The sequence below is a fragment of the Zonotrichia albicollis genome, chromosome 26 (assembly GCF_047830755.1).
Source record: "Zonotrichia albicollis isolate bZonAlb1 chromosome 26, bZonAlb1.hap1, whole genome shotgun sequence".
In the NCBI taxonomy this organism is placed as follows: Eukaryota; Metazoa; Chordata; class Aves; order Passeriformes; family Passerellidae; genus Zonotrichia; species Zonotrichia albicollis.
In genome coordinates, this window is record NC_133844.1 from 9,058,875 (window position 1) to 9,082,283 (window position 23,409).

The 23,409-nt window shown below is 61.6% G+C and overlaps 3 protein-coding genes across 11 annotated transcripts; all 3 read left to right on the forward strand.

The window, feature by feature from the left end:
* The first annotated feature begins 471 nt into the window (after positions 1-471).
* Positions 472-12,489, forward strand: ADD2 (adducin 2). 5 transcript variants are annotated; one of them, XR_012583779.1, is made up of 16 exons: positions 472-607; positions 1,645-1,819; positions 2,723-2,861; positions 3,442-3,593; positions 4,151-4,231; positions 4,315-4,464; positions 5,200-5,343; positions 5,417-5,515; positions 6,488-6,673; positions 7,589-7,843; positions 8,368-8,487; positions 8,570-8,659; positions 9,154-9,304; positions 9,387-9,467; positions 10,236-11,967; positions 12,008-12,489. XR_012583779.1 is itself a non-coding variant. In XM_074558939.1 (16 exons), coding segments are annotated over exons 2-16 (1,851 nt in total). In that variant the 5' UTR covers positions 472-607; position 1,645; the 3' UTR covers positions 10,237-10,287. The 5 variants fall into 5 exon arrangements, 3 of the variants coding, with proteins under 3 accessions (XP_074415040.1, XP_074415037.1, XP_074415038.1); XR_012583778.1 differs by having other exon boundaries at positions 10,236-11,954; positions 11,995-12,489; XM_074558939.1 differs by lacking the exon at positions 12,008-12,489 and adding an exon at positions 9,850-9,877 and having other exon boundaries at positions 10,236-10,287.
* A 299-nt stretch (positions 12,490-12,788) lies between these two features.
* Positions 12,789-15,455, forward strand: SNRNP27 (small nuclear ribonucleoprotein U4/U6.U5 subunit 27). Of its 2 annotated transcripts, XM_074558989.1 has the most exons (7): positions 12,789-12,970; positions 13,058-13,181; positions 13,845-13,965; positions 14,227-14,336; positions 14,463-14,542; positions 14,625-14,689; positions 15,148-15,455. In XM_074558989.1, the coding sequence occupies exons 2-7, from the start codon at positions 13,145-13,147 to the stop codon at positions 15,200-15,202; spliced, it is 468 nt and encodes a 155-aa protein (XP_074415090.1). In that variant the 5' UTR covers positions 12,789-12,970; positions 13,058-13,144; the 3' UTR covers positions 15,203-15,455. The 2 variants fall into 2 exon arrangements, with proteins under 2 accessions (XP_074415090.1, XP_074415089.1); XM_074558988.1 differs by having other exon boundaries at positions 12,789-13,181.
* A 636-nt stretch (positions 15,456-16,091) lies between these two features.
* MXD1 (MAX dimerization protein 1) lies at positions 16,092-22,917 on the forward strand. 4 transcript variants are annotated; one of them, XM_074558982.1, is made up of 6 exons: positions 16,100-16,287; positions 16,376-16,472; positions 19,239-19,268; positions 20,291-20,405; positions 21,096-21,255; positions 21,337-22,917. In XM_074558982.1, the coding sequence occupies exons 1-6, from the start codon at positions 16,215-16,217 to the stop codon at positions 21,519-21,521; spliced, it is 660 nt and encodes a 219-aa protein (XP_074415083.1). In that variant the 5' UTR covers positions 16,100-16,214; the 3' UTR covers positions 21,522-22,917. The 4 variants fall into 4 exon arrangements, with proteins under 4 accessions (XP_074415081.1, XP_074415080.1, XP_074415083.1 ...); XM_074558981.1 differs by having other exon boundaries at positions 16,104-16,287; positions 21,334-22,917; XM_074558980.1 differs by having other exon boundaries at positions 16,092-16,287; positions 21,099-22,917.
* The last annotated feature ends 492 nt before the right edge of the window (positions 22,918-23,409 follow it).

Here is a 23,409-nt window from a genome sequence, read left to right on the forward strand (position 1 = left end):
TCTTTTTTTAATTTCCTCCTTTTTTTATTTCCTCCCTTTTTTTTTATTTCCTCTTTTTTTTTCCCTCTTTTTTTTTTTTTTCACTTTTTTTTTCTCTTTTTTTTTTTTCTCTTTTTTTTCCAGGTGTTTCCTGACGCTCCTAAAAGGGTCTACCCTGAAGGCCAAACTCAAAGCTCCAGCCCCCATTTCCCATTTTTGGGGTCTCGCTCCTTTCCTGGCGCCCTGCACCCCATAAAACCCACACCCCAAAATAAGGGGGGACAGGGGGCCTGTCCCCCTTAAAACGCAGAGCTTGGGGGAGGGGGATGCAGAACTGTGATTAATTTCTCTATGAAATTGTCATTAGCAATTAGCTCCTCCCCCCCAGGTAATGGCTCATTAATGATCGTTGATATGACCCCAGTTAATAAAGGTGGATTGCGGGAGCGGCAGCGAAGGGTTCGGGGGTCCCCCCCCGTTCATGGCGGGGTTCGGGGGTCCCCCCGCTGTTCATTGGCGGGGTTGGGGCGGGGCGGGGCGGGGCGGGGGGAGGCGCGGGACACGCGTGGTGCGGGGGGGGGCGGCCCTTTGTCAGGATGCTCTGAGGAGGAGGAGGAGGAGGAGGAAGGTGGGTGATGGCAGCAGCCCCGGCCGCGGCGCCCTCGGGGCGGGGGGGATTGGGGGGAGCCTGGGTGACCCCCCCCCTTCTCTCAGCCCCCTCCCCAAATTGGCCGCATGCAGGTGTGGGGGGGGCGGCTGCATCCCTCCCCTCCCCCCGTGCTGGGCCTTCATCCCCGGGTGGTGCCGAGCTCATCCTCACCCCCCCTCCTCCCCGGGGCGGGGGCGATGCTGCGGCCCCCCCGCTCCATCCCGGTTCTATCCCGGGTTTATCCCGGTTCCATCCCGGTTCTCGCTCCCCCCCCGCCCTGCGGCTGCCGCAGCGGCGCTGGGCGCGGCGCGGGCGGAGGCGGCGATGGATGGATGGATGGGGGGGGGATGGATGATGGGAGGGGGAACCCGGGGTGGGGAGGGGGGGGGGGGGGTCCTGGCCCAGCCCCCCTGTGCCCCCCGGATTTACCGCGGCCCGGTGAGACAGGTGCGCTCCGAGCCGCGAGATCGGGGGGTGCCCCCCTGTTCTGTGCATGGGGGGGACTGGGGGGCACCCCCGGGGGGTGGGGGGGAGCGGCCCCGCCCTATTTTGGGGGGGGCCTTGGGGGCAGCATCCCCGCAGTGATCGGGGATGGTGACCTGGAGGGGAGGGGAGGGTCCTTGGGGTCTTATTGGGGCCGGTTTGGGGTCCTTTGGGGCCGTTTTGGGGTCCTTTGGGGTCCTATTGGGGCCGGTTTGGGGTCGTAGGGCCAGAAACCACTGCCCGTGTGACAGCAGAGTGGGGCCGAGCCCCCCATAGTCGGTGACCCCAATGTGGGGGAGCATCCTTAGATGCACCGAGCTGTGCCCGTTCTCAGCCCCATCCCCGCCCGTTCGCAGCCCTCTCCGCGCTGTCCCCCAGCCTGCCCGCTGTCCCCTCCCGGTGTCCCCACGCTGTCCCCTCGCCCCGGGCAGGGCGGTTCCCCTCCGCCCTTATCAGCGGGCCGCAGCCGCTCCGTGTTTTCGGTGCTTTTTGCCCAATCTGTACCGGGGCTGTGACGCCGCGCGTGTCCCCAGGATGAGCACGGCCGCCAGCCCCGAGCCCCTGCCCGAGCCCCCCGCCCCGGGGCCGCGCTGTGCCCCCCAGGAGGACCCCGAGTTCCTGCGGGCGCGGGGCGGGGCCGGGGACCTGCGCCAGGACTTCAACCTGATGGAGCAGAAGAAGCGGGTGACGATGATCCTGCAGAGCCCGGTGAGCCCCGGCCCCGTGCCGTGTGTCCCCAGCCCCGTGCCGTGTGTCCCCAGCCCCGTGCCGTGTGTCCCCAGCCCCGTGCCGTGTGTCCCCAGCCCCGTGCCGTGTGTCCCCAGCCCCGTGCCGTGTGTCCCCAACCCCATCCGTGTGTCCCCAACCCCATCCGTGTGTCCCCAGCCCATCCGTGTGTCCCCAACCCCATCCGTGTGTCCCCAGCCCCGTGCCGTGTGTCCCCAACCCCATCCGTGTGTCCCCAGCCCATCCCTGTTCCTCTTTTCCTCAGTCCCATTCCACCTGTCCCCAAACCCCATCCCGCCTGTCCCCAGCCCCATTCCTTCTGTCCCAACCCCATCCACCAGTCCCCAACCCTGTCCCACTTTTCCCCAACCTCTTCCTTCACATCTCCCAACCCTTATCTCCTGTCCCCAGACCCCTTCTTCGTGTCCCCAACCTCTTCTCTTCTGTCCCCCACCCAGCCCAAATCCCGTCCCTCCTGTCACCAACCCCGTCCTTTGTTGTCCCCAAGCTCATGGATGTCACCACACGGTGTCCCCACCTGGCAGTGCCACTGAGCTGCCAGTGCCACCGTGCCAGCAAGGCAGTGGTGACACAGACGCCAGGACGGTGATGCCACCGTCACAGTGCCACCAATCCGGTGGTGCCACCATCACCTCTGTGGCACACAGCTGGCAGTGTTGCTGCCACCAAGCTGGTGATGCTGGCACCACCGGTGAGCCACCAAGTCAGCGGTGCCACCCTCACCATGTCACCAATCTGGTGGTGTCATCATCCCCATGTCACCAAGCTGGCAGTGCCACCAGGGCAATGGTGTCCCTGACACTAAACTGCCAGTGCCACCAATGTGATGGTGCCAGTTGTTGTCACCCTGTCCCTGTGCCACAGTCCTTCCGGGAGGAGCTGGAGAGCCTGATCCAGGAGCAGATGAAGAAGGGGAACAACTCGTCACACGTGTGGGCGCTGCGGCAGATCGCCGACTTCATGGCCACCACGTCCCCTGCCACCCTGCCCACCTCGCCCATGGGTACGTGGGGCCCTCTGGGGACGAGGGGCGGGTTGGGAAAAACCCCAAAACCTGCGGGGACACCAAATCTGGGCAACCTTGGAGCTCCAAATCTCACCAAAACCTTTGGGACCTTCAGGAGCTTTGGGATCACCAAGCTTTTGTGACCTTGAGGACTCCAAAAACTTTTGGGGTCATCAAAGACCACCAAGCCTTTGTGACCTTGTGGACGCCAAAAATATTTAGGGTCATCAAACCTTTGAGACCACCAAAATTTGGGGAACCCTAAACTTTTGAGATCCTGGGGACTCCCAAACCTTTATAATCATCGACTCTTTGGGATCTTGGGGTGCCACCAAACCCCAGGATCCTCCAAAACCATGGAGGCCCCCCAAATCTTTGGGGCCACCAAACCTGGGGGACCATCAAGCCTTGAATGCCTCAGGGACCCCCAAATCTTTTGTGGCCACCAAACCTTGATGTCCAGCAAACCTTTGGGTCCGCCAAACCCTGCCAGCCACCAAACCATCCCACAACTCTCCCACTGAACCCCCGGTGATTTGGGGGTCCTATGGCTGATTGGGGGGTCCCCAATCCCCAGGGCTGGCATCGGTCACCCCCATCAATGACCTGCACGGGACAGAGGGGCCGGCCCTGGCCAAGGGCGAGCGGCTGATGCGCTGCAAGGTGGGCAGCATCCACCGGCTGCTGGACCTGTACGGCTGGGCGCAGCTGGGACACGCTGCTGTCACCGTGAGCACCCCAAAAAAACAAAAAATAGGGGGATTTGGGGTTGCCTTTGGGGGGATTTGGGGTTGTTTTGGGGGGATTTGGGATTGTTTTGGGGGTTCAGGGGGCTTTTGGTACCTCCTGGATCTGTACGGCTGGGCACAGCTGGGACACGCTGCTGTCACCGTGAGCACCCAAAAATAACCCAAAAATAGGGGGGTTGGGGTTGTTTTGGGGGGATTTGGGGTTGCCTTGAGGGTTTGTGGGTTGTTATTTTTGGGGTCCAAGAGGTTCTGGAAATTTCAAGTAGGTTGGGATTTTGAGGGTTTGTGGGTTGTTATTTTGGGGGGTCTAAGGGGTTCTGGACATTTGAGGTGGGTTGGGACTCTGAGGGTTGATGGATCGTTATTTTGGGGGGTTTTGGGGTTGTTATTGGGTTCCTTCGGGGTGCTGGTTTTGGGGGGAGTTTCGGAGCCTTTCTCACGGTTTAGGGGCCATCAGAGCGGTGTGGGACTTTCGGGGAATGCCCATTTTGGGAATTTTCCGAGCTGATTCTCACCCCACCCCGTCCCCCGTGGCAGCTGCGGGTCAGCAAGGAGCAGGAGCACTTCTTGGTGGCCCCGCAGGGGCTGGCGTGCAGCGAGGTGACAGCGGCCAGCCTGGTGAGCCCCCCAAAATTAAAAACACCCCACAAACGCGGGGCTGCCGGGTGTGAGCAGCCCCCTGAGCCCCCCGCGCCCCCCAGGTGAAGGTGAACGTGCTGGGGGCCGTGGTGGAGCAGGGCAGCACCGGCTTCGCCCCCGACGCCCGCAGCTTCAGCCTCCACGCCGCCATCTACGCGGCGCGCCCCGACATCCGCTGCATCGTGCGGCTGCACACCCCGGCCGCGGCCGCCGTACGAGGGGAACAGGGCGGGACAGGGGGACTGGGGGCTTGGGAGGCACGGGAGCTTGGGGGAGATGGGTTTGGGGGGATTCAGAGGCTTGGGAGAGAGGGGAATGTGGGGGCGTTTGGGGGAGGCTGGGTTTGGGGGGATTTGGGGGCTATGGTGTTATGGAAATATGGGGGGATTTGGGGGAGGTTGGGTTTGGGGGAGATTTGAGAGGGTGGAAAGCTGCTTTGGAGGGGTTGGGGTATTTGGGATCTGGAGGGCTGGGGGAGTTCAGGGAAGTTGGGTTTGGGGGGATTTGAGGGCTTGGAATGTAAGGGGACATGAGGGCTTTTGGGGGAGGTGGGATTTGGAAGGGTGCAAGTGTGTTTTGAAAGGGTTGTTGCTGGGTTTTGGGGCTGGGGGTGTTTTTGGGGGCTGTTTGGTGCTCCTCGGCCCCCTGCCCTGTCCCTCCCTGTGCCCAGGTCTCGGCCATGAGGGCTGTTGGTGGATTTTTGGGGCTGTGGATGGGGTTTTTTGGGTTGGTGGTGGTTTTTTGGGTTGGTGGTGGTTTTTTGGGTTGGTGGTGGTTTTTTGGGTTGGTGGTGGTTTTTTGGGTTGGTGGTGGTTTTTTGGGTTGGTGGTGGTTTTTTGGGTTGGTGGTGGTTTTTTGGGTTGGTGGTGGTTTTGGGGGGCTGTGGGTGTTTTTGGGGGGATGTTTGGTGCTCCTCGGCCCCCTGCCCTGGCCCTCCCCGTGCCCAGGTCTCGGCCATGCGCTGCGGGCTCCTGCCCATCTCCCGCGCCGCCCTTCTCCTGGGGGACGTCGCCTACTTCGATTTCCGCGGGGAGGTGGAGGACGAGGCGGATCGCGTGGAGCTCCAGAAGTGCCTCGGGCCCACCTGCAAGGTGAGCGCGCACCTGGGGGGGCGCGGGGGCGGCCCCGCCCTGCCCCGGCCGCCCCGCTGACATCCCGCGGCAGATCCTGGTGCTGCGGAACCACGGCGTGCTGGCGCTGGGGGACACGGCCGAGGAGGCTTTCTACAGCATCTTCCACCTGCAGGCGGCCTGCGAGGTGCAGGTGAGCGCCGGGCTGGGCTGGGCTGGGCTGGGCAGGGCACGGAGGGGAACGCACAGGGAGCTGGGGCAGGCTCGGGTCAGCCAGAGTGCCCCGGAGCATGGCATGAGCTGTGCCAGGTGTCTGCCCCTCATTGCCATCCCCATGCCCCAACCTGTGCCGGCTCTCTGCCCCTCATTGCCATCCCTATTGCCTGAGCTGTGCCAGGCGTCTGCCCCTCATTTCCATCCTTATACACTGAGCTGGGCCAGGTCTGAGCCCCCTCATTTCCCCCTCCATGCCCCGATCTGTGCCATCTCCCAGCCCCATTTCCACCCCCATGTCCCCTCTCCCAGTCCCATTTCCCCCCATGTCCCATTTCCACCCCCATGTCCCCTCTCCCAGCCCCATTTCCACCCCCATGTCCCCTCTCCCAGCCCCATTTCCCCCCCCATGTCCCCTCTCCCAGCCCCATTTCCCCCCATGTCCCATCTCCCAGCCCCATTTCCACCCCCATGTCCCCTCTCCCAGCCCCATTTCCACCCCCATGTCCCCTCTCCCAGCCCCATTTCCACCCCCATGTCCCCTCTCCCAGCCCCATTTCCCCCCCCATGTCCCCTCTCCCAGCCCCATTTCCCCCCCCATGTCCCCTCTTCCAGCCCCATTTCCCCCCATGTCCCATTTCCACCCCCATGTCCCCTCTCCCAGCCCCATTTCCCCCCATGTCCCATTTCCACCCCCATGTCCCCTCTCCCAGCCCCATTTCCCCCCCCATGTCCCCTCTCCCAGCCCCATTTTCCCCCATGTCCCCTCTCCCAGCCCCATTTCCCCCCATGTCCCCTCTCCCAGCCCCATTCCCCCCCATGTCCCATCTATCAGCCCCATTTCCCCCCATGTCCCATCTCCCCCCATGTCCCCTCTCCCAGCCCCATTCCCCCCATGTGCCACCCCCGGGGGTGCCCGCGGCCCCCGCCCAGCCGTGCCCGGTGCCCGCAGGTGTCGGCGCTGGCGAGCGCGGGCGGCGCGCAGAACCTGATCGTGCTGGAGCGGGCGCAGCAGCAGCAGCGCGGCCCGCAGGGGCTGAGCGCCGTGCGCCGCGCCGGGGCCACCTTCGGGCCGCTGCACAAGAGCCGCCTGGGCGAGCACGAGTTCGAGGCGCTCATGAGGATGCTGGACAACCTGGTGAGCGCCGAAACGGGCAGGGATAAAGCGGAGTTTATCGGGGGCTCGGTTTCTTCGTGCAGGAAAGGCGCCTGCTCTATTCAGAGTATATACATATTTTTATATATTTTTATATATTTATATATAAACATATTAAAGATCTCTTTATATTTATATATTTATATATAATTTTATATATTTATATATAATTTTTATATATTTATATATTTATATATTTTTATATTATATATTTAAACACAATAGATAATTTATTTATAAATATATAAATATTTTACATATTATATTTTTATATATTTATTTCTAGAAATATATTAAATGTGTATTTGTATTTGCATAGAAATATATTTTTAGATTTATATATAAATATATAAATTATTTCTTTGTATTTATATATTTTATATATTTATTTATAAAAATATATATTTTTATATTTGCATAGAAATATATATTTACATATTTATTTATATCTTTATTTATACAAGAATATTAAAGATAGATATACTTGTACTTTTATAATTATATATAACTATATTTATGTTTTTATCTATTTATATTTATATGAAATATATTTATAATTATATAAAAATATATGTTTGTATATAAATATCAGAGTGTCCTGGGTTAAACCTAAGCGGTCAGCAGTGCAGTGAAACCCAGTTCAGTGCTTGGTAAGGGCTAGCAAATATAATAATATTTTCTCTTTTTAGACATGTTTACATATCTTGTCCACTGACCTATTGTTCATGCAGGTGCAAAAGGTTCTTTCACTAAAATAGGTTACTGTGCTGTTTCCTCATTCCTCTAACTCTTCTCTATGGGAACTAACAAATCGTTTTCTCTGTAACATCTCTACCTGTCTGTGACAAACACGAGCTCAGGCACTCAGTTCATCCCTCTGCGTCTGTGCCTCCCCAGGGCTACCGCACGGGCTACACGTACCGCTACCCGTTCGTGCAGGAGAAGAGCAAGCCCAAGAGCGACGTGCTGATCCCCGCCACCGTCACGGCCTTTGTGTTCGAGGAGGAGCCGGCCGGGACCCCCGCCCTGCGCCAGCACGCCCACAAGCAGCAGAAGGAGAAGACGCGGTGGCTCAACACGCCCAACACCTACACGCGGGTCAGCCTGGCCGAGGAGCAGGGCAGCGCCGGCGCCCAGCGGACAAAGACCACGGTGAGGGGCACAGGGGGCCTGGGGATGGACAGACAGCGAGGTGGAGGGGGTCCCGGGATGGACCCCGTGAACATCTGGGGTGTAGGGAGGCCTGGGCACCACCTGCGTCCTGTAATAATGATTAGTTTGAAATATCGCCGCCCCATTCTTGTGGGGCCGAGTGCTATTGGCTTTATCAGGGTCTTCCCTCTGTGCAAGATGCATTTATTGGGGTCTCCTCATTTACTGAGGCCTTCCTTCTATGCAAGATGCATTTATTGGGGTCTCCTCACTTATTGGGGTCCACCTCTATGCAAGATGCATTTATTGGGGTCTCCCTCTATCATTGGGGAACTTGTTTTGGAGTCTTCCTCCTTCTATGCATGATGCATGTAGTCAGGTCTTCCTTCTGTGCTGTTTATTGGGGTCTCCCTGCATTTACGGTGCTTCCCCTCTACATTTGGGGTCTCCCCTCTATAGAAGTTGCATTTGTTGGGGTGTCCCTTCCATCCTGAGGGTCCCCAAACCTGTCCCTGGCTTTGCAGTGGCTGCGGGCAGATGAGGTGGAGAAGGGCAGCAGCGGGACCCCGATCCGCATCGAGAACCCCAACCAGTTCGTGCCGCTCTACACGGACCCGCAGGAGGTGCTGGAGATGCGCAACAAGGTGGGCAGGGCAGGGGGACAGCGGGGTCTCGGGGGGCTCAGCCCTGCCCTCAGAGGGGATTCAGCTCTGTCCCTCCCCACAGATCCGCGAGCAAAACCGCCAGGACGTGAAATCAGCCGGGCCCCAGTCCCAGCTGCTGGCCAGCGTCATTGCCGAGACCAGCCGCAGCCCCGTATGGCACCTGTGTCACCCCCTGTCCCTGTGTCCCCAGCCTTGTGTCACCCCATGTCCCCAGTCACAGCTGCTGGCCAGTGTCATCACCAAGACCAGCCGCAGCCCCATATGGCACCTGTGTCACCTTTTGCCACCTGTGTCACCCCGTGTCCCTGGCCCTATGTCATCCTGTGTCACCCCGTGTCCCCAGTCGCAGCTGCTGGCCAGTGTCATCGCCGAGACCAGCCGCAGCCCCGTATGGCACCTGTGTCACCCCGTGTCCCTGTGTCCCCAGCCTTGTGTCACCCCGTGTCCCCAGTCACAGCTGCTGGCCAGTGTCATCACCAAGACCAGCCACAGCCCTGCATGGCATCTGTGTCACCTGGCGTCTCCAGCCCCATGACACCCCATGTCCCCAGCCCCTGTCACCCTGTGTCACCCCATGTCCCCATCTCTCCGGGGGGAGGTGACACTGCCCCAGGGAGGTGACCCCGCTCTGTGGCTCTGTTTCAGTCCACTGAGAGCCACCTGGGGGACGCAGAGGCCAAGGAGGGCGGGCAGGAGGCTCCCCCCGAGCCAGAGCCCCCCAACCCCTTCAGCCAGCTGACGGACCAGGAGCTGGAGGAGTACAAGCAGGAGGTGGAGAGGAAGAAGCGCCTGCAGGGTAGGAGGGACCCCCAGAGCCCCCCAGGGCCGCCCGCGGGTGGCAGCGAGGGGACCGAGGCCAGCGTGTGTCTCTGTGACAGGCGAGAAGGACGCGGCCGCAGAGGACAGCGGGGCTCCCCCGCCAGAGCCACCCCCGCCGGAGCCCCCGGCGCCCACGGAGGGTGAGTGGGGTGACGAGCACCCCAAAACGAGGAAAATGCGGGCTGGGGTCCCAGTGAGCAGCAGGAGCGGGGGCACAAGGGCGGCTGTGGCTGAGACGCAGCTGGCTGTCACCTCGTGTCACCCTGTGCTGTCACCCTGCTCCGGAGGGGCCGAGGGGAGCGTGGCAGGAGGACGGGAGTGGTGGCTTTGCGGTGGCTCTGAGGGGCGCAGGGGACAGCCCCGTCCCCCAGCCCCGTCCCCACTGTTCCCACCCACAGCGGGTGCCGGGGCGCGGCTCGGGGCTGCTGGCTCTGCCATGGTGTCTCGTGGTGTCCGTCTGTCTGTCTGTGTGTCTCCACAACGTCTCCTTTCTCTTTCCTCCCCGTGTGCCTGTCACCCAAGGAGTTACCCCTGAATCCCTGGCGCCGTAGTAAGTACGGAGAGGCCACCCTGGATGGACGGATGAGGGACAGGGGCTCGGGGGGCTCTTTGGTCCATGGAAATCCCTTAGGAACCCCTGGGGAACCCTCCCTCCCTCCCTGGTGTCGCTTCCTGCTTCTCCTGCTGCCTCGTCCCGGCTCTCCATCCCACATCGCTTGTCCCGCAGGGAGGGGGCGGCTCGGGGGGCTCGGGGAGCGGTGCCTGCGGCAGGACAGGATCAAATCCCAACCTTCTCCTCTCGGGGAGCCCAAATCCTGCTCCTGCCCAGGCCCCACGGCACATCTGGGGGAACAAACCCCCCAGAACAGCGGTGCTGCCGCCCCAATCCGCTGTTCCCTCTCCCCAAGGTGAAAAGAAGGTTGATGGTGGCCAAGCCCCCCCTGATTCCACTGCCAAGAAGGAGCCACCGGCGGTGGTGAACGGGAAGGACGAGGAGCAAAGCACCGAGGAAAACCTTGGCAAAGGGGGGACAGACCGGACAACCACCAACGCCGACCAGGACGCCCCCAAGGAGAAGGAGACAGTGACCAGCAACCCCGTGTCCCCCGACGGTTCACCCTCCAAATCACCCTCCAAAAAGAAGAAGAAATTCCGGACCCCGTCCTTCCTGAAAAAAGGCAAAAAGAAGGAAAAGATCGAATCCTGAGTGTCCCTGGGGACCGCTGAGACGCCGGAACCCGGCTGCCTCCCGGGCACGAGGCACCTCGTCCCCCTTGTCACCCCCTCTGGGGGCTGTCACCGAGCTCAGAGAGACCGTGCTCCCGCTGCACCCCCCTGCCCCTGCCCCGCCTGGGCTCCGGCCCTTCCCACCACCGGGGGCTGCATTGTCTCACCAGGGCCCAGAGCTGCTTGGTTTGAGGAAGAAAAGGGTGTTTCATGGTTATTTTCTTCACCTTCTGTTTCACCTCTGCTGGAATGGCGCTGGCTTCATCCCCAGGGAAAACTGTCCATCACTTCGCCAGGAGAACGGGATTGCTCTTCCTGAAGGAGGAGCGGAGGTTCTTCCTCCCTGGATTGTAAACCTTCCTCTCCGTGGGCTCGTGAACCACTTCCATCCCCTTCTCCTGGTACCCCCAGCCCGTGTTTTGCCCACCCAAGGAAGAGCAGCAGGATTTCCCACCGATGGAAAAGCCCCCACCTCACTGCACGACCCGCACCTGGGAAAATAGGGAAAAAGCACCCCCACCCCTCCGGGAATTGTCTGTGTTATTTAAAAACTGAGCAAAGCTCACTCACTAAGTGCTACTTCGGGATGAACACACGCTGCCAGCTCACAGCGACCCCGGCCACGCCGGCCCCCTGCTTTTCCCAGCTCTGGAATTCCCAGCACAAAGTTCCTCCTTCCTGGCGTTCCCTTCCCTCCCAGCGTTCCAGCCTCCCGCCCGTGCTCCCCACAGCCCTTCCAGCGCTGGGATTTGGGGATAAACCACCGGGATCAGCCCCAAATCCTCCCCCTGGCCTGGGGCGCTCGCCCTGAGCCTTGCTGCATCCATGGAGGTTTGGAACAGCCCTGAACCCCCCGTTTGGGGCTCCCCCGGCCCAGCAGCGTTTCCCCATGTGCCATCACTGTGGTTTCAAACCCTTTCTCTGCTGTGAGACAGCTCCTGGGGGTTGGGTCCCCTCTGGAAGGGCAGGAACCCCATAGAATAGGGGGTGGAAGCAGCAGGGAGAACCCAGGCAGGGATATTGGGTTCCTGGATTTTGGGAAGAGCCTTTGCCCTGCCCAGTGTCCCCCCAGAGGACCCCACCCCACCCCTGCAGGATGGGGGGCACTGGGGGGACACTCTGAGCCCCCAAACCCTGTCACTGGGGGGGCTGCTCCTCACTGCCACTGATTCTGAGGCTCTTTGAGGCTGTTTTTGTCACCTGCGTGACCCAGGGCAGCAGAGCCTGCAGGGACAGCCGTGTCACCTCCCTGGGGTAGCACTGTCACACCTGGGGGCAATTCCTGAATGACAGCACTGCCACACCCCCAGCCCAACCCGGGGGCTCCCCCAGGGGTTTTGTCCCCGCTTTGTCCCTGAAGGTGTGTCCCCACGGCCTTGGTCACTCCTTTTCTCCCCAGGGTTCTCTCCCCAGGTCTTGGTCACCCCTTTTCTCCCCAAGGCTCTGTCCCCAGGGCCTTTGTCACCCCTTTTCCCAAGGGCCACTGGCTTTCCAGGGGGACTCCAGGGCTGACCTCCCCACCCATGAAATTCCAGGTAGAAAGGGACGAAGGCTCCAGTGCCACCACCATCACCATGATGGAGGTAAACAGAGCTAATATCACATCCCAGGACCACCCCTCAGCCCACCTCCCTCCCCTCGCTCCAGCAAGGCTCAGGGCAAAGCAAATCCCCGATCCGGGCTCTCCACACCCGCACCTCCGCTGGAAAACAGAGGCTGATCCCACCGAGGCAGCGGGGACGGGCGAGTCCCGCTGGGCTCAGCACCTCGCTGCCCACCGGGGCACAAGGGCGGCTGCTGGAGCCCCGGCACGGCACCGGGAGGGGGCCGGGGGTGGCACGTCCATGTCCCTGTCCCCCCGCGTGTGACAATCGCGGCCGGGAGCGCGTGGAACGCCGGTGTAAATAAATAAATAAATAAACCCCGTGTTTGGCACCCGGCAGCGCTCCGAGCCTCAGGGGTGGAAGTGGGAATGGGATGAGGCTGGGGATGGGAATGAAACGGGGATTGGGACTGGGCTGGGAGAGGGTGGAGGTGGGAATGGGTGTGCTGACACCGCGAAGGTTCCAGCAGCTTCTGACAGAAGCCCCTCGTGAACTCCCCACCACCGAAGCCGGCACGCTCGGGACAGGCACCGGGAAGGGCCGGGCCGGGCCGAACAGCGGCCTGCGGAGGGCGAAGGTAACGGCCCCGCCTTCCTCCCCTCCCCTTCCTGCCCTCTCCTCCTTCCAGCCCTCCTCTTCCTCCCGGCTGTCCCCTCTCGTTCCGGCCTGGGCGGGCTCTCGGGGCGAGCGGCGGGACCGGCCCGGTGCGGCCCAGATGCGGTGCTGACCGGCCTCGCCGGCCGGCTCCCCTCAGGGCCGGGCCCCTCAGGCTCGGTCCCTTCAGCCGTGTCCCCTCAGCCCGGGCCCCTCAGGCTCGGTCCCTTCAGCCGTGTCCCCTCAGGGCCGGGCCCCTCAGGCTCGGTCCCTTCAGCCGTGTCCTCTCAGCCCGGGCCCCTCAGGCTCGGTCCCCTCACCGGCTCCCCTCAGGCCGGGTCCCTCGGGCCGGCGGCGCCGTGGGAGCAGCAGCGCGGGCCTGAGGGGCGGCCATGGGCCGCAGCCGCTCCCGGTCACCGCCGCGGCGGGGTGAGCAGGCACCGGGGCACCGGGAGGAGCCGGGGAGGGACGGGAATGGCCGGGGAGGTCAGGGGGAACCCGGGGCGTGGGGAGATCGGGGTGGAAGGGCCGGGGGTAGGGGGGACTGAGACCCTCAGGGCGGGGAGGCCCCGGTTCCTCGCTCTGGGGGAGAGCAGAGACTGCCTCCCTCATCCTCCTCTTCCTTCTCATCCTTCTCTATTCCTTCTCTTCTCCTCCTCTTTCTCTTCCTCTTCTTTACCCCTTCTCCCCCTCCCCATCCTTCTCTATTCCTCTTCTTCTTCTTCTCTGCTTCCTTCTCCTCTTCCTCCTCTGTTTTTCCTCCTTCTCCCCCTCCCCATCTTTATCTCCTCCTCCTCTCCTTCTCTTCCGTTCCTCACACCCCTCTCCACCTGGCTCAGATTTTGGGGACCATCACTCCCTCTCCGCCTTGCTCAGGTATTTGGGGACCATCCTCCCCTCCTGGCTGATCCCCCCGGGTGATTCCCCCCCTCCATCTGGAGATTTGTCCTGCTGCTCCCTCGCTCCTGCGGGTGCCCAAGGGCTCCGTGAGCGGGGTGGGAAGGGCAGTCCCGGGTCGGTGCCGGGGTTTCTGTGGGATTCCCTTTGGGAGGCGGGCAGGGAGCAGCAGCTGAGCCTTCCTTCCCCGGGCAGAGCGGCGGCGCTCGCGCTCCACGTCCCGGGACAGGGACCGGCGGCGGCGGGAGCGATCGCGGTCCCGGGACAGGGACAGGAGGAGGAGCCGCTCCCGCTCCCCGCACCGGAGGCGATCCAGGTGAGGGCGGGGACATCCAGGGGATGGCAGGGACCATCCAAGTGATGGCAGGGACATCCAGGTGATATCAGGGATGATCCAGGTGAGGGGCAGGGACATCCAGGTGATATCAGGGATGATCCAGGTGATATCAGGGATGATCCAGGTGAGGGCAGGGGCACCAGCGTGGGGTGGGCACAGCTAGGTGAAGGCACTCTGGGTGGCCTGGGGACAGCAGGAGCTCCAGGTGGGGATTGCAGCCCCAGCTCTGTGCCCCAGCAGGTCCCCGCGCCGGCACCGCTCCAGCTCCTCGTCACCAGCACGGCCCAAGGAGCGCCGGGACGAGGAGAAGAAGGAGCTCAAGGACTCCAAGAAGGAGCGGCAGATCACAGGTGAGGGGGGATCTCCCTCTTGAGCACCCCTGGGTGTCCCCCTGGGCCAGGACCAGCCCAGGGACACCTGGATTTTTGGGCATCCCAACATCCGTGTTTGCTCAATCCCCAATTTTCTCCCCACAGAGGAGGACTTGCAGGGCAAGACAGAGGAGGAGATCGAGATGATGAAGATGATGGGGTTTGCCTCCTTTGATACCACCAAGGTGAGCGCCACTCCAGGGGCTCTGCGGTGTCAGCTGCCCTTTTTGGGGGTAATCCATGGGATTTTGGGGCGTTTCTCCTTAGGGCAAGAAGGTGGATGGTGCTGCCAATGCCTACGCCATCAACGTGTCCCAGAAGAGGAAGTACAGGTGTGTGTCCTGCTTTGGGATGCAGAGAGGAGTTTGTTTGGTGAGGTAGCTGTGGCCACAGTCTCGCCCTGATCCAGCTTCCAGGGAAAATGGAAATTTGGTGAGGTTTAGACTCAGAAACAGAGGTGGGAGCTCTCCAGATCCCCCTGGGAATGGGGAAATCAGGAGAATAAGGAGTGAGGAGCACGTTAGGAACCGTTGGGATGTTCCCAGCAAGGATCAGAGCAGAGGGAAGTGACACTGCTCGCCTGCTTTGTCCCCAAAAACCACCCAGATTGTCAATTCTGCTCCCTTTCTGCTGGAACCTGGGCTCCTCTGCAGCAGCTCCTCGCTGGGAGCCTTCCTGCCCTGCTTTTGCTCAAATCCCTGGGGAATTGGGTTCCCATGTGGGTTCCTCTGGGTGTTTTTGTCCCGATTTCCCCAGATTTGGGGCTGACTCTGGCTCCATCCTCGCCCAGGCAATACATGAACAGGAAAGGAGGATTCAACAGGCCCCTGGATTTCATCGCCTGACGCTGGCACAGGCTCCCACCATGGAAGGATTTCTCTTCCCTGCACTCTCCTGGGTGGCTCCTGTGCTGGATTCCAGAGGAATTTGGGTTATTCCCAACAAATCCCACACCCAGACCTGCCACGAGTTCCCAGATATTTGTTTGTTGTTTTTTTTTTTTTACAACAAAGGTCAGTTTCTGGCTGGGATTTTTGCTGTGTTCTCCCCGGTTTTGTTTCCCTGTTAATAAAACCCCGGATGTATTTTTTCCTTCAATTTTTATCATTCAGAGATAAAGCAGGGCCTGCATTCCCCCCTTCCCACAAATCCTTGGGGTTGATGCGGATTTTGGGGAGCCCACATGGGGGCAGTGGGATTGGGGTGCTCTGGGTTTTGGGAGGGAATTTGGGTGCTCTGAGCCCTGCCTGGGGTTGGGGGTGGTTCTTGATTTGGGGGTCCCTACACAGGGGGACCCTGCCCAGGGGGTCTCTGTCCCCATCCCGGGGTCCCTGTCCCTGGGTTCTCTGTCCCTGTCCCCATCCCGAGGGTCCGTATCCGGTGGTCCCTGTCCCCATCCCGGGGGTCTCTGTCCCTGTCCCCGTCCGTGCTTACGTTGCCCGACGTACCCGAGGCCCCGCCCCCTCCTCCGTCCGGCCTCGCCATTGGCTGAGCGGCAGGAAGTGAGTCAGGGCAGAGCGTGCGGCCAGCGGGGCGGGGCCGGTCGTGTGGGCGGGGCGCCGCCGGGGAGGGTCGGGCCAATGGCAGGAGGGCGTGGCGCTCTCGTCCAATAGCAGCGAGCGGGGGGCGTGTCCTCAAGCGCGGCCACGCTCCCTCTCCGCCGCTCGTGGAGGCGCGGGGCGGGGCCTTCCCCTCATCCTCCAATCAGCGGCGGGGCCGGGCGGGGCCTGTCCCAGCCTCCGCCAATGAGCGGGGCTGGGGGCGTGGCGCGCGCGGGGTCTGGCGGAGCGGCGCTCGGGGCGGGCAGAGGCCGCCGCTCCCCCCCCGCCGCCGGTCGCGGCCCGTCCCGGCCCCGCCATGGCCGCCCCCCCCCGCCTCGGCATCCAGATGCTGCTGGAGGCCGCCGAGTTCCTGGAGCGGCGGGAGCGAGGTACCCCCCGCGCCGCCCCCGCGGTGCCCCCGGCGGCGTCCCCGGCCGGGCCCCGCCGTGACCCGCGCCCGCCGTTGTGTCTCCGCAGAAGCCGAGCACGGTTACGCCTCGCTGTGGCCCGGCGGGAAGGACGGCGAGGCCCCGCGGCGCCGCGCCAAGGCCCGGAGGAGCGGCGGCGGCGGCAGGTGACGGCGGCACCGGGCGGGGCGGGGGGACCGGCCCGGAGGGGCCCGGCCGTTGTGGGGCCCGCCCGGGGCAGCTCCGGCCCCGCGCGGCCCCGCCCGGCCCGGGGTGTCCCCGCTGGCACCGGGCGAGGGACAGGCCCGCGGGGCTCCGTGTCCGGTCAGGCCGCTGCTCCCGGGCCGGCCCGCGGTCACTGCCCCGCTGCCGCTGTCACCGGGGGGGCGGCAGGCCCGGGGCACCCTCCTGGCACGGTGTCTGCCGGTCCCCCTTGCCCAGGTGTGCCCCGGGCCCGGGGCTCCTGTCCCCGCTGTCCCGGCTCGGGGAGGCCCCGCTGGCACCGGGCCGGGCCGGTTCCCCGGTAACCCGGCCCTGGTGGGGCCGTCTCGGAGGTGTCACCGTGCCGGGGGCACCCTCCTGTCCCCGGTGTGTGTGACAGACCCCGCTGCCATGGGCTGACCCGGCTCGGGCAGGTCCTGTTGTCGCTGGGTGTGTGACAGCGCTGGGTGCGGCTCTGCTGTCACCAAAGTCCACCTGTCAGCGGGTGTGACACCGTGGGTGGCACCTTCCTGTCCCGGGGTGACCGGCCCGGAGAGCTGCTGCTGTCACCGGCCGGGCAGGGCTGGCGGGGACCCTCCTGTCACCTCCTGAGTCACCCCAGACCCTCCCCTGGTCCCTCTGTGCTTGCTCCCCGCTGGTTTAAATCCTTTTCTCCAAGCTGCAGAACCCACACTGAATTCAGGAGCAAACCCCACGCCCGGAGCCTTCATTGCCCCCCTGCAATCCCCGACCCTGAGCTGCTCGCGGCTCCGGGCCGTGTCCCCAGGTGCCAGGGAGGAGCGGTGCTGGTGGCAGCACACCTGTCACCTTTTCCTGCTCGGGAGCGCTCCCGCCTGCGCGGCGCCGCCGCCCCGACCTTTGGCAGCTCGCGGTTCCCCGGTGCCCCGGGGCCGGGCCGGGCTCGGGAGCCCCTCAGGGGGCGGAATCCCACGGGCTCGGGGGTTTGTCCCGCCTGGATTCACTGCGGGTTTCCTTTGGGTCAGCCTGGTGGGGTTTTCGGCAATAAAACAACACATTCCGAAGGGAGAGCTGGTGATCAGCTGAGGTTCAGAGTGCTGGGAACCCAAACCAGTGGCTCTGTGGGGAGAGGATGTGGGAGTTCCACCTGCCCTGGGGTGAGGCTGCAGGCCCCTCTGTCCCTGTTTGTTCTATCCAGAGTTTAAATCCATCAGTCCATTCATTTTTTCCCCCTCTAAATATTGGTGATGGTGAATGCAAGTCCTGAAGAGAAAGGAGCCATTCCAGGAAGGATTCGGGCAGAAAAGAGGATGGATTGATTTGTAATTAGTGGTTGTGGAGGTGACGGGAGCTTCACCCCTGTCTGCACCTGTGCTCGGGAAGTGTTTGGATAATTTAGAATGAAGGGAAAAACTCCTAAAGCTGCAGCCCATGGCAGCCCCTTGGTAAAGGGCTGGGTGTGAAACATTTATCCAGGGAGAAATGGAAAGGAGACGCTGCCCAGGAGCTGAGCCCTTCCAGCGTGCCAGGAGAATCCCCCTGGGGTGGGAAATGTCTCTGCTGGCATGGGACAATTCTGGGGACGTGGGAGATGGGGCCCAAAAGCCACTGGAGCAGGGGGATCCAGCAGGAAAGGCTGGAGAAGGGAAGGAGACCTTGGAGAGCATCTCCCATTGCTGTGGTGGTGACATCCCTGGTTTTCCCTTGGGTGACATCCCTCATTTTCCTTTTGGTGACTTCCTTGATTTCCCTTTGGTGATATCCCTGCTTTTACCTTGGGTGCTTTTACCTTGGGTGACATCTCTGCTTTCCCTTTGGTGACATCCCTGCCTTTCCCTTGGTGACATCCCTCATTTCCTTTGGTGACATCCCTGCCTTTCCCTTTGGGACATCCATTATTTCCCTTTGGTGACATTCTTGATTTTCTCTTTGGTGCCATCCCTGGTTTTCCCTTTGGTAACATCCTTGATTTCCCTTTGGTGACATCCCTGCCTTTCCCTTTGATTCCACCCCTACTTTTCCCTTTGGGACATCCCTGCTTTCCTTTTGGTGACATCCCCTGCCTTTTCCTTTGGTGACATCCTTTATTTTCCTTTGGTGACATCCTTAATTTCCCTTTGGTGATATCCCTGCTTTCCCTTTGGTGACATCCTTGTTTTTCCAGCACTCCCAGACCCCCCCAAGCCATCCCAGTAGAAATCCCCATCCCAACAGCCCCTGGGTTATTCCCAATTTATATTTTCAGGCACATCACAACATTTTCCCCAAACTGGAGTGGAGTTTCTGGAGGTGTTGGGAAGTCAGGGCAGGGAAGCAGCTCCTCCCTGGGACTGTGGCTTCCTCCTGGATTTCAGTGGAGAAAAAGCCAGCCTGGATTGTTTTCCACCTTTTCCCAGCTCTGTGGGAGCTTTGGGGGGTTTGTTGTGGGTTTCCTGTGTTTGGGGTCTCCTCCAGAGCTGCTCTGTGCTTTTTTTGAGGGAAGGCTTTTCCCAATTTATATTCCTGGTTTGAGGGGCAGGGATGAGCTGTTGATCCCAACCCCAGCTCTCAAACTCAGGAGTCGCAGGTTTAAAATCCCATTTCATGGTTTTCCTGACCCTTTTGCTGGCACTCACCACGCTTGGGTGTGGAGCTCTGGGAGCCCCCTGGGTGTGCAGCTTTTGCAGGGAGCCTTTGCTAATTCCCACACGTTAATCCCAAGTGCTAATCCCCAATCAGCCAGAGGAGTTAATAACTCCTTCCTTCTCTTCCAGGTCGACACACAATGAGATGGAGAAGAACAGGTGAGTGCCAGGGGGTGTCAGGAGCTGGGCTGGGAGCAATTATTGCATTTCCAGGGCTGTTCCACCAGCCTGAGATGGCTTGGGAGGGAAGGAAGGGGATAAAGGACACCAAGGATGAAAGCATTCCCTGTCCTTGGTTGTTGGGAACCACCTCCCTCTCCACAGCCCTGCTTATCCACGAAAATTATCTTGTCACAGGCTCATCTTTGAGCCAGCTGCAGTTTGGGATTTACCCCGAGTAAATCCCACTTTTTTGGGCTGTGTTGCCATCCCGAGGCCCTTTGGGTGAGGAAATCCCTGTTCCCTCCCAGCATATCCCAAACAAGACCAGCAGGTCCTTGCAAAATCCCTTTGGAGCTGCCCGGGATCAGGCGGTTCAGGGATGGGTGTTGCACCCCCTTGCCAAGGACCTGACCTACATCCTGGGGTTGGGAATGGGCACAGGGAGGCTGGGGCCTGCTGGGAGCACAGGGAAACTGGGAAAAAAGGAAATCCCATTTTTCCAGCAGAAAAAGGGATTTCCTCCAGGAGCTGGAGCTTCCCTCCTGCCCTAACCTGGTAAAGCAGAGAAAACCCAGATGTTCCAGGAAGAGGGAGGATTCCTGGAGAACAGCCAGTGCTCCTGCAGGGATCTGGGGCTTTTGTGTCCAAAACCACCCTGTTCCTGCTAAAAATAGGGGAAGGAAGCACTCCCAAGGGATGTGCAGCTGGGTGTTAGCCTGGGCAGCCTCAGCTCTCACACAGCCCTCCTGAGATGGAGGAGAATGACCAAAAGTGGGCATTCTCACCCAGAATCACGAGGCCATTGGCGTTTTGCTGCCTGGGATCCCCCCCAGCAGCCAGCAGGGTTTATCCAGGAGCTTTTCCATTTGCCTGGCTGCGTTCTCTCCCAGTTTGTGGCACCCGCGGGCGCTGGGGCGGCTCCTGGTGGGGTTCAGCCCCCAGCACCCCGTTTGCCGCCAGCAGTGGGGTGGGAACGGCCCCTGAGGATGCCAAGGCAGCCCAAGTGTGCTCCATTGCAGGCGTGCCCAGCTCCGGCTGTGCCTGGAGAGGCTGAAGGGGCTGGTGCCCCTGGGGGCGGCGGCCGGGCGGCACACCACGCTCAGCCTGCTCACCAGGGCCAGGCTCCACATCCAGGTGAGCCCGAAATGGGGCCCCAGCAGCACCGGGGGTGGGCTGGGAACAGCATTCCAGGAGGGGCGTGGGCTGGGAGAGGGCTGGGGTGGGCTGGGAGGGCACTGGGATGGGGCTGGGGGTAACTGGGGGAGTTCTGAATTGAGCTGGGATGACGGGGAGAGAGCCACCATTGGGCTGGGATAACTGGGAGAGCACTGGGATGGGGCTGGGGTGATGTGGGGAGCACTGGGATCGTGATGGGATGATGGGGGCAGCACTGGGATGGGGCTGGGGTGACTGGGGGAGTTCTGAATTGGACTGGGATGACTGGGAGAGCCCTGACACCAGATGGGAATAACTGTGAGAGAGCCAGCATTGGGCTGGGATAACTGGGAGGGTTGGAATCCTTACGGCTCCATCCACATCCCAAGCGTGCTGAAGATGGGAGAGACCCTTGGAAGCCGCGGTGAATTGGGCCAGGAATGCCGGGTGGTTCTGAGGGAATCCCGGGCTCAGCGTGCCCTGTCCCGAGGGAATCCCGGCTCAGGGTGCCCTGTCCCCAGTGGCTCTAAGGGAATCCCGGGCTCAGGGTGCCCTGTCCCGAGGGAATCCCGGCTCAGGGTGCCCTGTCCCCAGTGGCTCTAAGGGAATCCCGGCTCAGGGTGCCCTGTCCCGAGGGAATCCCGGCTCAGGGTGCCGTGTTCCCCGCAGAAGCTGGAGGACCAGGAGCGCCGAGCCCTGCACCAGATCGAGCAGCTGCAGCGGGAGCAGCGGCACCTGCAGCGGCAGCTGGAGAAGCTGGGCATGGAGCGGGTGCGCATCGACAGCATCGGCTCCAGCCTCTCCTCCGAGCGCTCCGACTCGGAGCAAGGTGAGAGCCCGGCGCGGGGCGCGGCCGCGGGGAGCCCCGGCCCCACCGGAGCCCCAACGCCGCCCGTGTCCCCGGCAGAAGAGATGGACGTGGACGTGGAGAGCACGGACGACCTCCCGGCCGAGCTGGACTGGAGCAGCAGCAGCCCCAGCGACTCGGACGAGCGCGGCAGCCTGCAGAGCCTGGGCAGCGACGAGGGCTACGCCAGCTCCGGCGGGGCGCGGGCCAGGCTGGCGGGCGGCAGGAAGCTTCCCGCGGGCGTGTAGGGAGCGCTTCCCTGGGCCTGGCATCGGCCAGCACGGCGACAGCGACAGCGACCCCGCCAGCATTCCCTGCACGGAAACCCCCGCCGGCCCGCCCGCTCCCGGGGCTCCGTTTGCACCGCCCGCTCCCGGATCTCCGTTTGCTCCCGGGGCTCCTCTCTGCCCAGCCCGGAGCCCCCGGGACTGTCCCGGCAATAGCAGCGGCCTCAGGATCCTGCGCTGGATCCTCCCAGGCCGTCACTGCCCGGTGTTCCCCGGTTCCCTCCATCCAAGGACAAGCTGAGGGTTTTCGGGAGCAGAGCCAGGGCGCAGCCGGTGCTTTGTGAGTTCCCGTCCGCGGAACCGGGAGCGGCGTTTGGGCTCAGCCTCAGTCGGGGCTGCCTTGCCCGACTCTAAACCTGCAGGGACCCCTCGCCAGCCCTGGAGCGCTGTGGCCGGGGCAGGCTCGGAGCCCTGGGCTCCTGTGCCACTCGTGGAGCGTGGCACGGCCTGGCAGACCCTGGGATCCCCTCCCCAATCTCTCGGGGACAGCTTCTCTACCTCGGAGGGAGCCGGGGCCTCTCTCCACCCCTTCAGCACAAAGATGATGCCTCTGCTCAGCAATAACCCCCGGCATCGGTCCGGGCTCCTGGAAGGTTCCAGAAGCCACGGGGGAGGGCAGTTCCCGGCCGCGGTGTGGGTTCGTGTCCCAGCGCACCGCAGGGAGCTTGCCCGCCCCTTCTGGCTTGCGGAGATGCGGGGAGCTCTGCCCGCAGCGCCTTCCCCTGCCCCGGGGCCGGGCTGGGGTCCGGGAGCCCCCGCAGGGCTGGGATGGAGCGCTGAGGCTGTGCCGGTGCCTCTCAGGAAACGCCGGGGCTGCGGGGCCGCGGGATGGCCGAGGAGTGCTGGGGATGGACGGGCAGCAGAGCCCCAGTGCTTCTCCTTCCCTGGCTCCTTTCCCCTTTTGTTCCTTTTCCTTTCCTCCTTATCCCTTTCCTCTTTTCTCGTTTCCTTTTTATCCTACTCTTCCTCCTTTTCCTTCCCCTTTTCTCCTTTTCTGTTTCCTTTGTCCTTTCCCCTTTCACTTCCTTTTCCCCCCTTTTTTTCCTTTTGTCCTTATCCCTTTCCTCTTTTCCTTTTCTTGTTTCCCTTTTCTCCTTCTCCTTATTTCCCTTCCCTTCCCTTCCCTTCCCTTCCCTTCCCTTCCCTTCCCTTCCCTTCCCTTCCCTTCCCTTCCCTTCCCTTCCCTTCCCTTTCCCTTTCCCTTTCCCTTTCCCTTTCCCTTCCCCAATCCCATTCCTGTCTCACATGGGAACCCACAGGCCTCACAAGTTGCCCAAATCCCCCAGGTTTTGCCTCTTTTTTTCCATGTGCTGGCTCATAAGAGAGAGAAAAAAAAAAAAAAAAAACCAAACCCAAACCACAAGGAATTTTCCTTCAAAGCTGCTGGAATTTTCCACCCTCTGGCATTGTCACAGACCCTGGGCACCTGAGCTCAACCCCTGCACCGCCAAAAAGAGGGGGAAAAAGGCAAAAAGGTGGAAAAGACAGAGAAAAAGAGGAACAGCAGCTGCTGGGGTGGCTTTGCCTTCAGCTGCGGAATCCCAGCTCTGGGCAGGCCCTTCCAGAGGTACCAAACGTTGATTTTTGGTCGGTTTTGGGCATTCTGAAGGTTCGGCCTCGGCACAGATGAGGGCGTTTGGCAGCTTTGTGCCTTCCTGGGTTCCCAATGCCTTTTTTGCCCCTTTTTCCCCTCGTAGCCCTTTGCACTGTGGGGCTGAGCTCCAGGACCCCCAGAACTCTGCACTACCCCGGAGTCCCCCCGGTGCCCGCGGTGGTGCCAGCCTTCTCTGGAATTCACTGATCCACCAGCATTCCTATCAAATAAGCTGCAGGAAGGACTTTTTTATAG

Coding starts and splice junctions, on each gene's coding strand:
- ADD2 (XM_074558936.1), top strand. CDS start 1,646: ATGAGCACGGCCGCCAGCCCCGAGCCCCTGCCCGAGCCCCCCGCCCCG. Junction 4,465..5,199: donor ACACCCCGGCCGCGGCCGCC/GTACGAGGGGAA, acceptor CCCCGTGCCCAG/GTCTCGGCCATGCGCTGCGG. Junction 6,674..7,588: donor TGAGGATGCTGGACAACCTG/GTGAGCGCCGAA, acceptor GTGCCTCCCCAG/GGCTACCGCACGGGCTACAC.
- SNRNP27 (XM_074558988.1), top strand. CDS start 13,145: ATGGGCCGCAGCCGCTCCCGGTCACCGCCGCGGCGGG. Junction 13,966..14,226: donor CCGCACCGGAGGCGATCCAG/GTGAGGGCGGGG, acceptor GTGCCCCAGCAG/GTCCCCGCGCCGGCACCGCT. Junction 14,543..14,624: donor CCTCCTTTGATACCACCAAG/GTGAGCGCCACT, acceptor GTTTCTCCTTAG/GGCAAGAAGGTGGATGGTGC.
- MXD1 (XM_074558979.1), top strand. CDS start 16,215: ATGGCCGCCCCCCCCCGCCTCGGCATCCAGATGCTGCTGGAGGCCGCC. Junction 16,473..19,238: donor AGGAGCGGCGGCGGCGGCAG/GTGACGGCGGCA, acceptor CTTCTCTTCCAG/GTCGACACACAATGAGATGG. Junction 20,406..21,095: donor GGGCCAGGCTCCACATCCAG/GTGAGCCCGAAA, acceptor TGTTCCCCGCAG/AAGCTGGAGGACCAGGAGCG.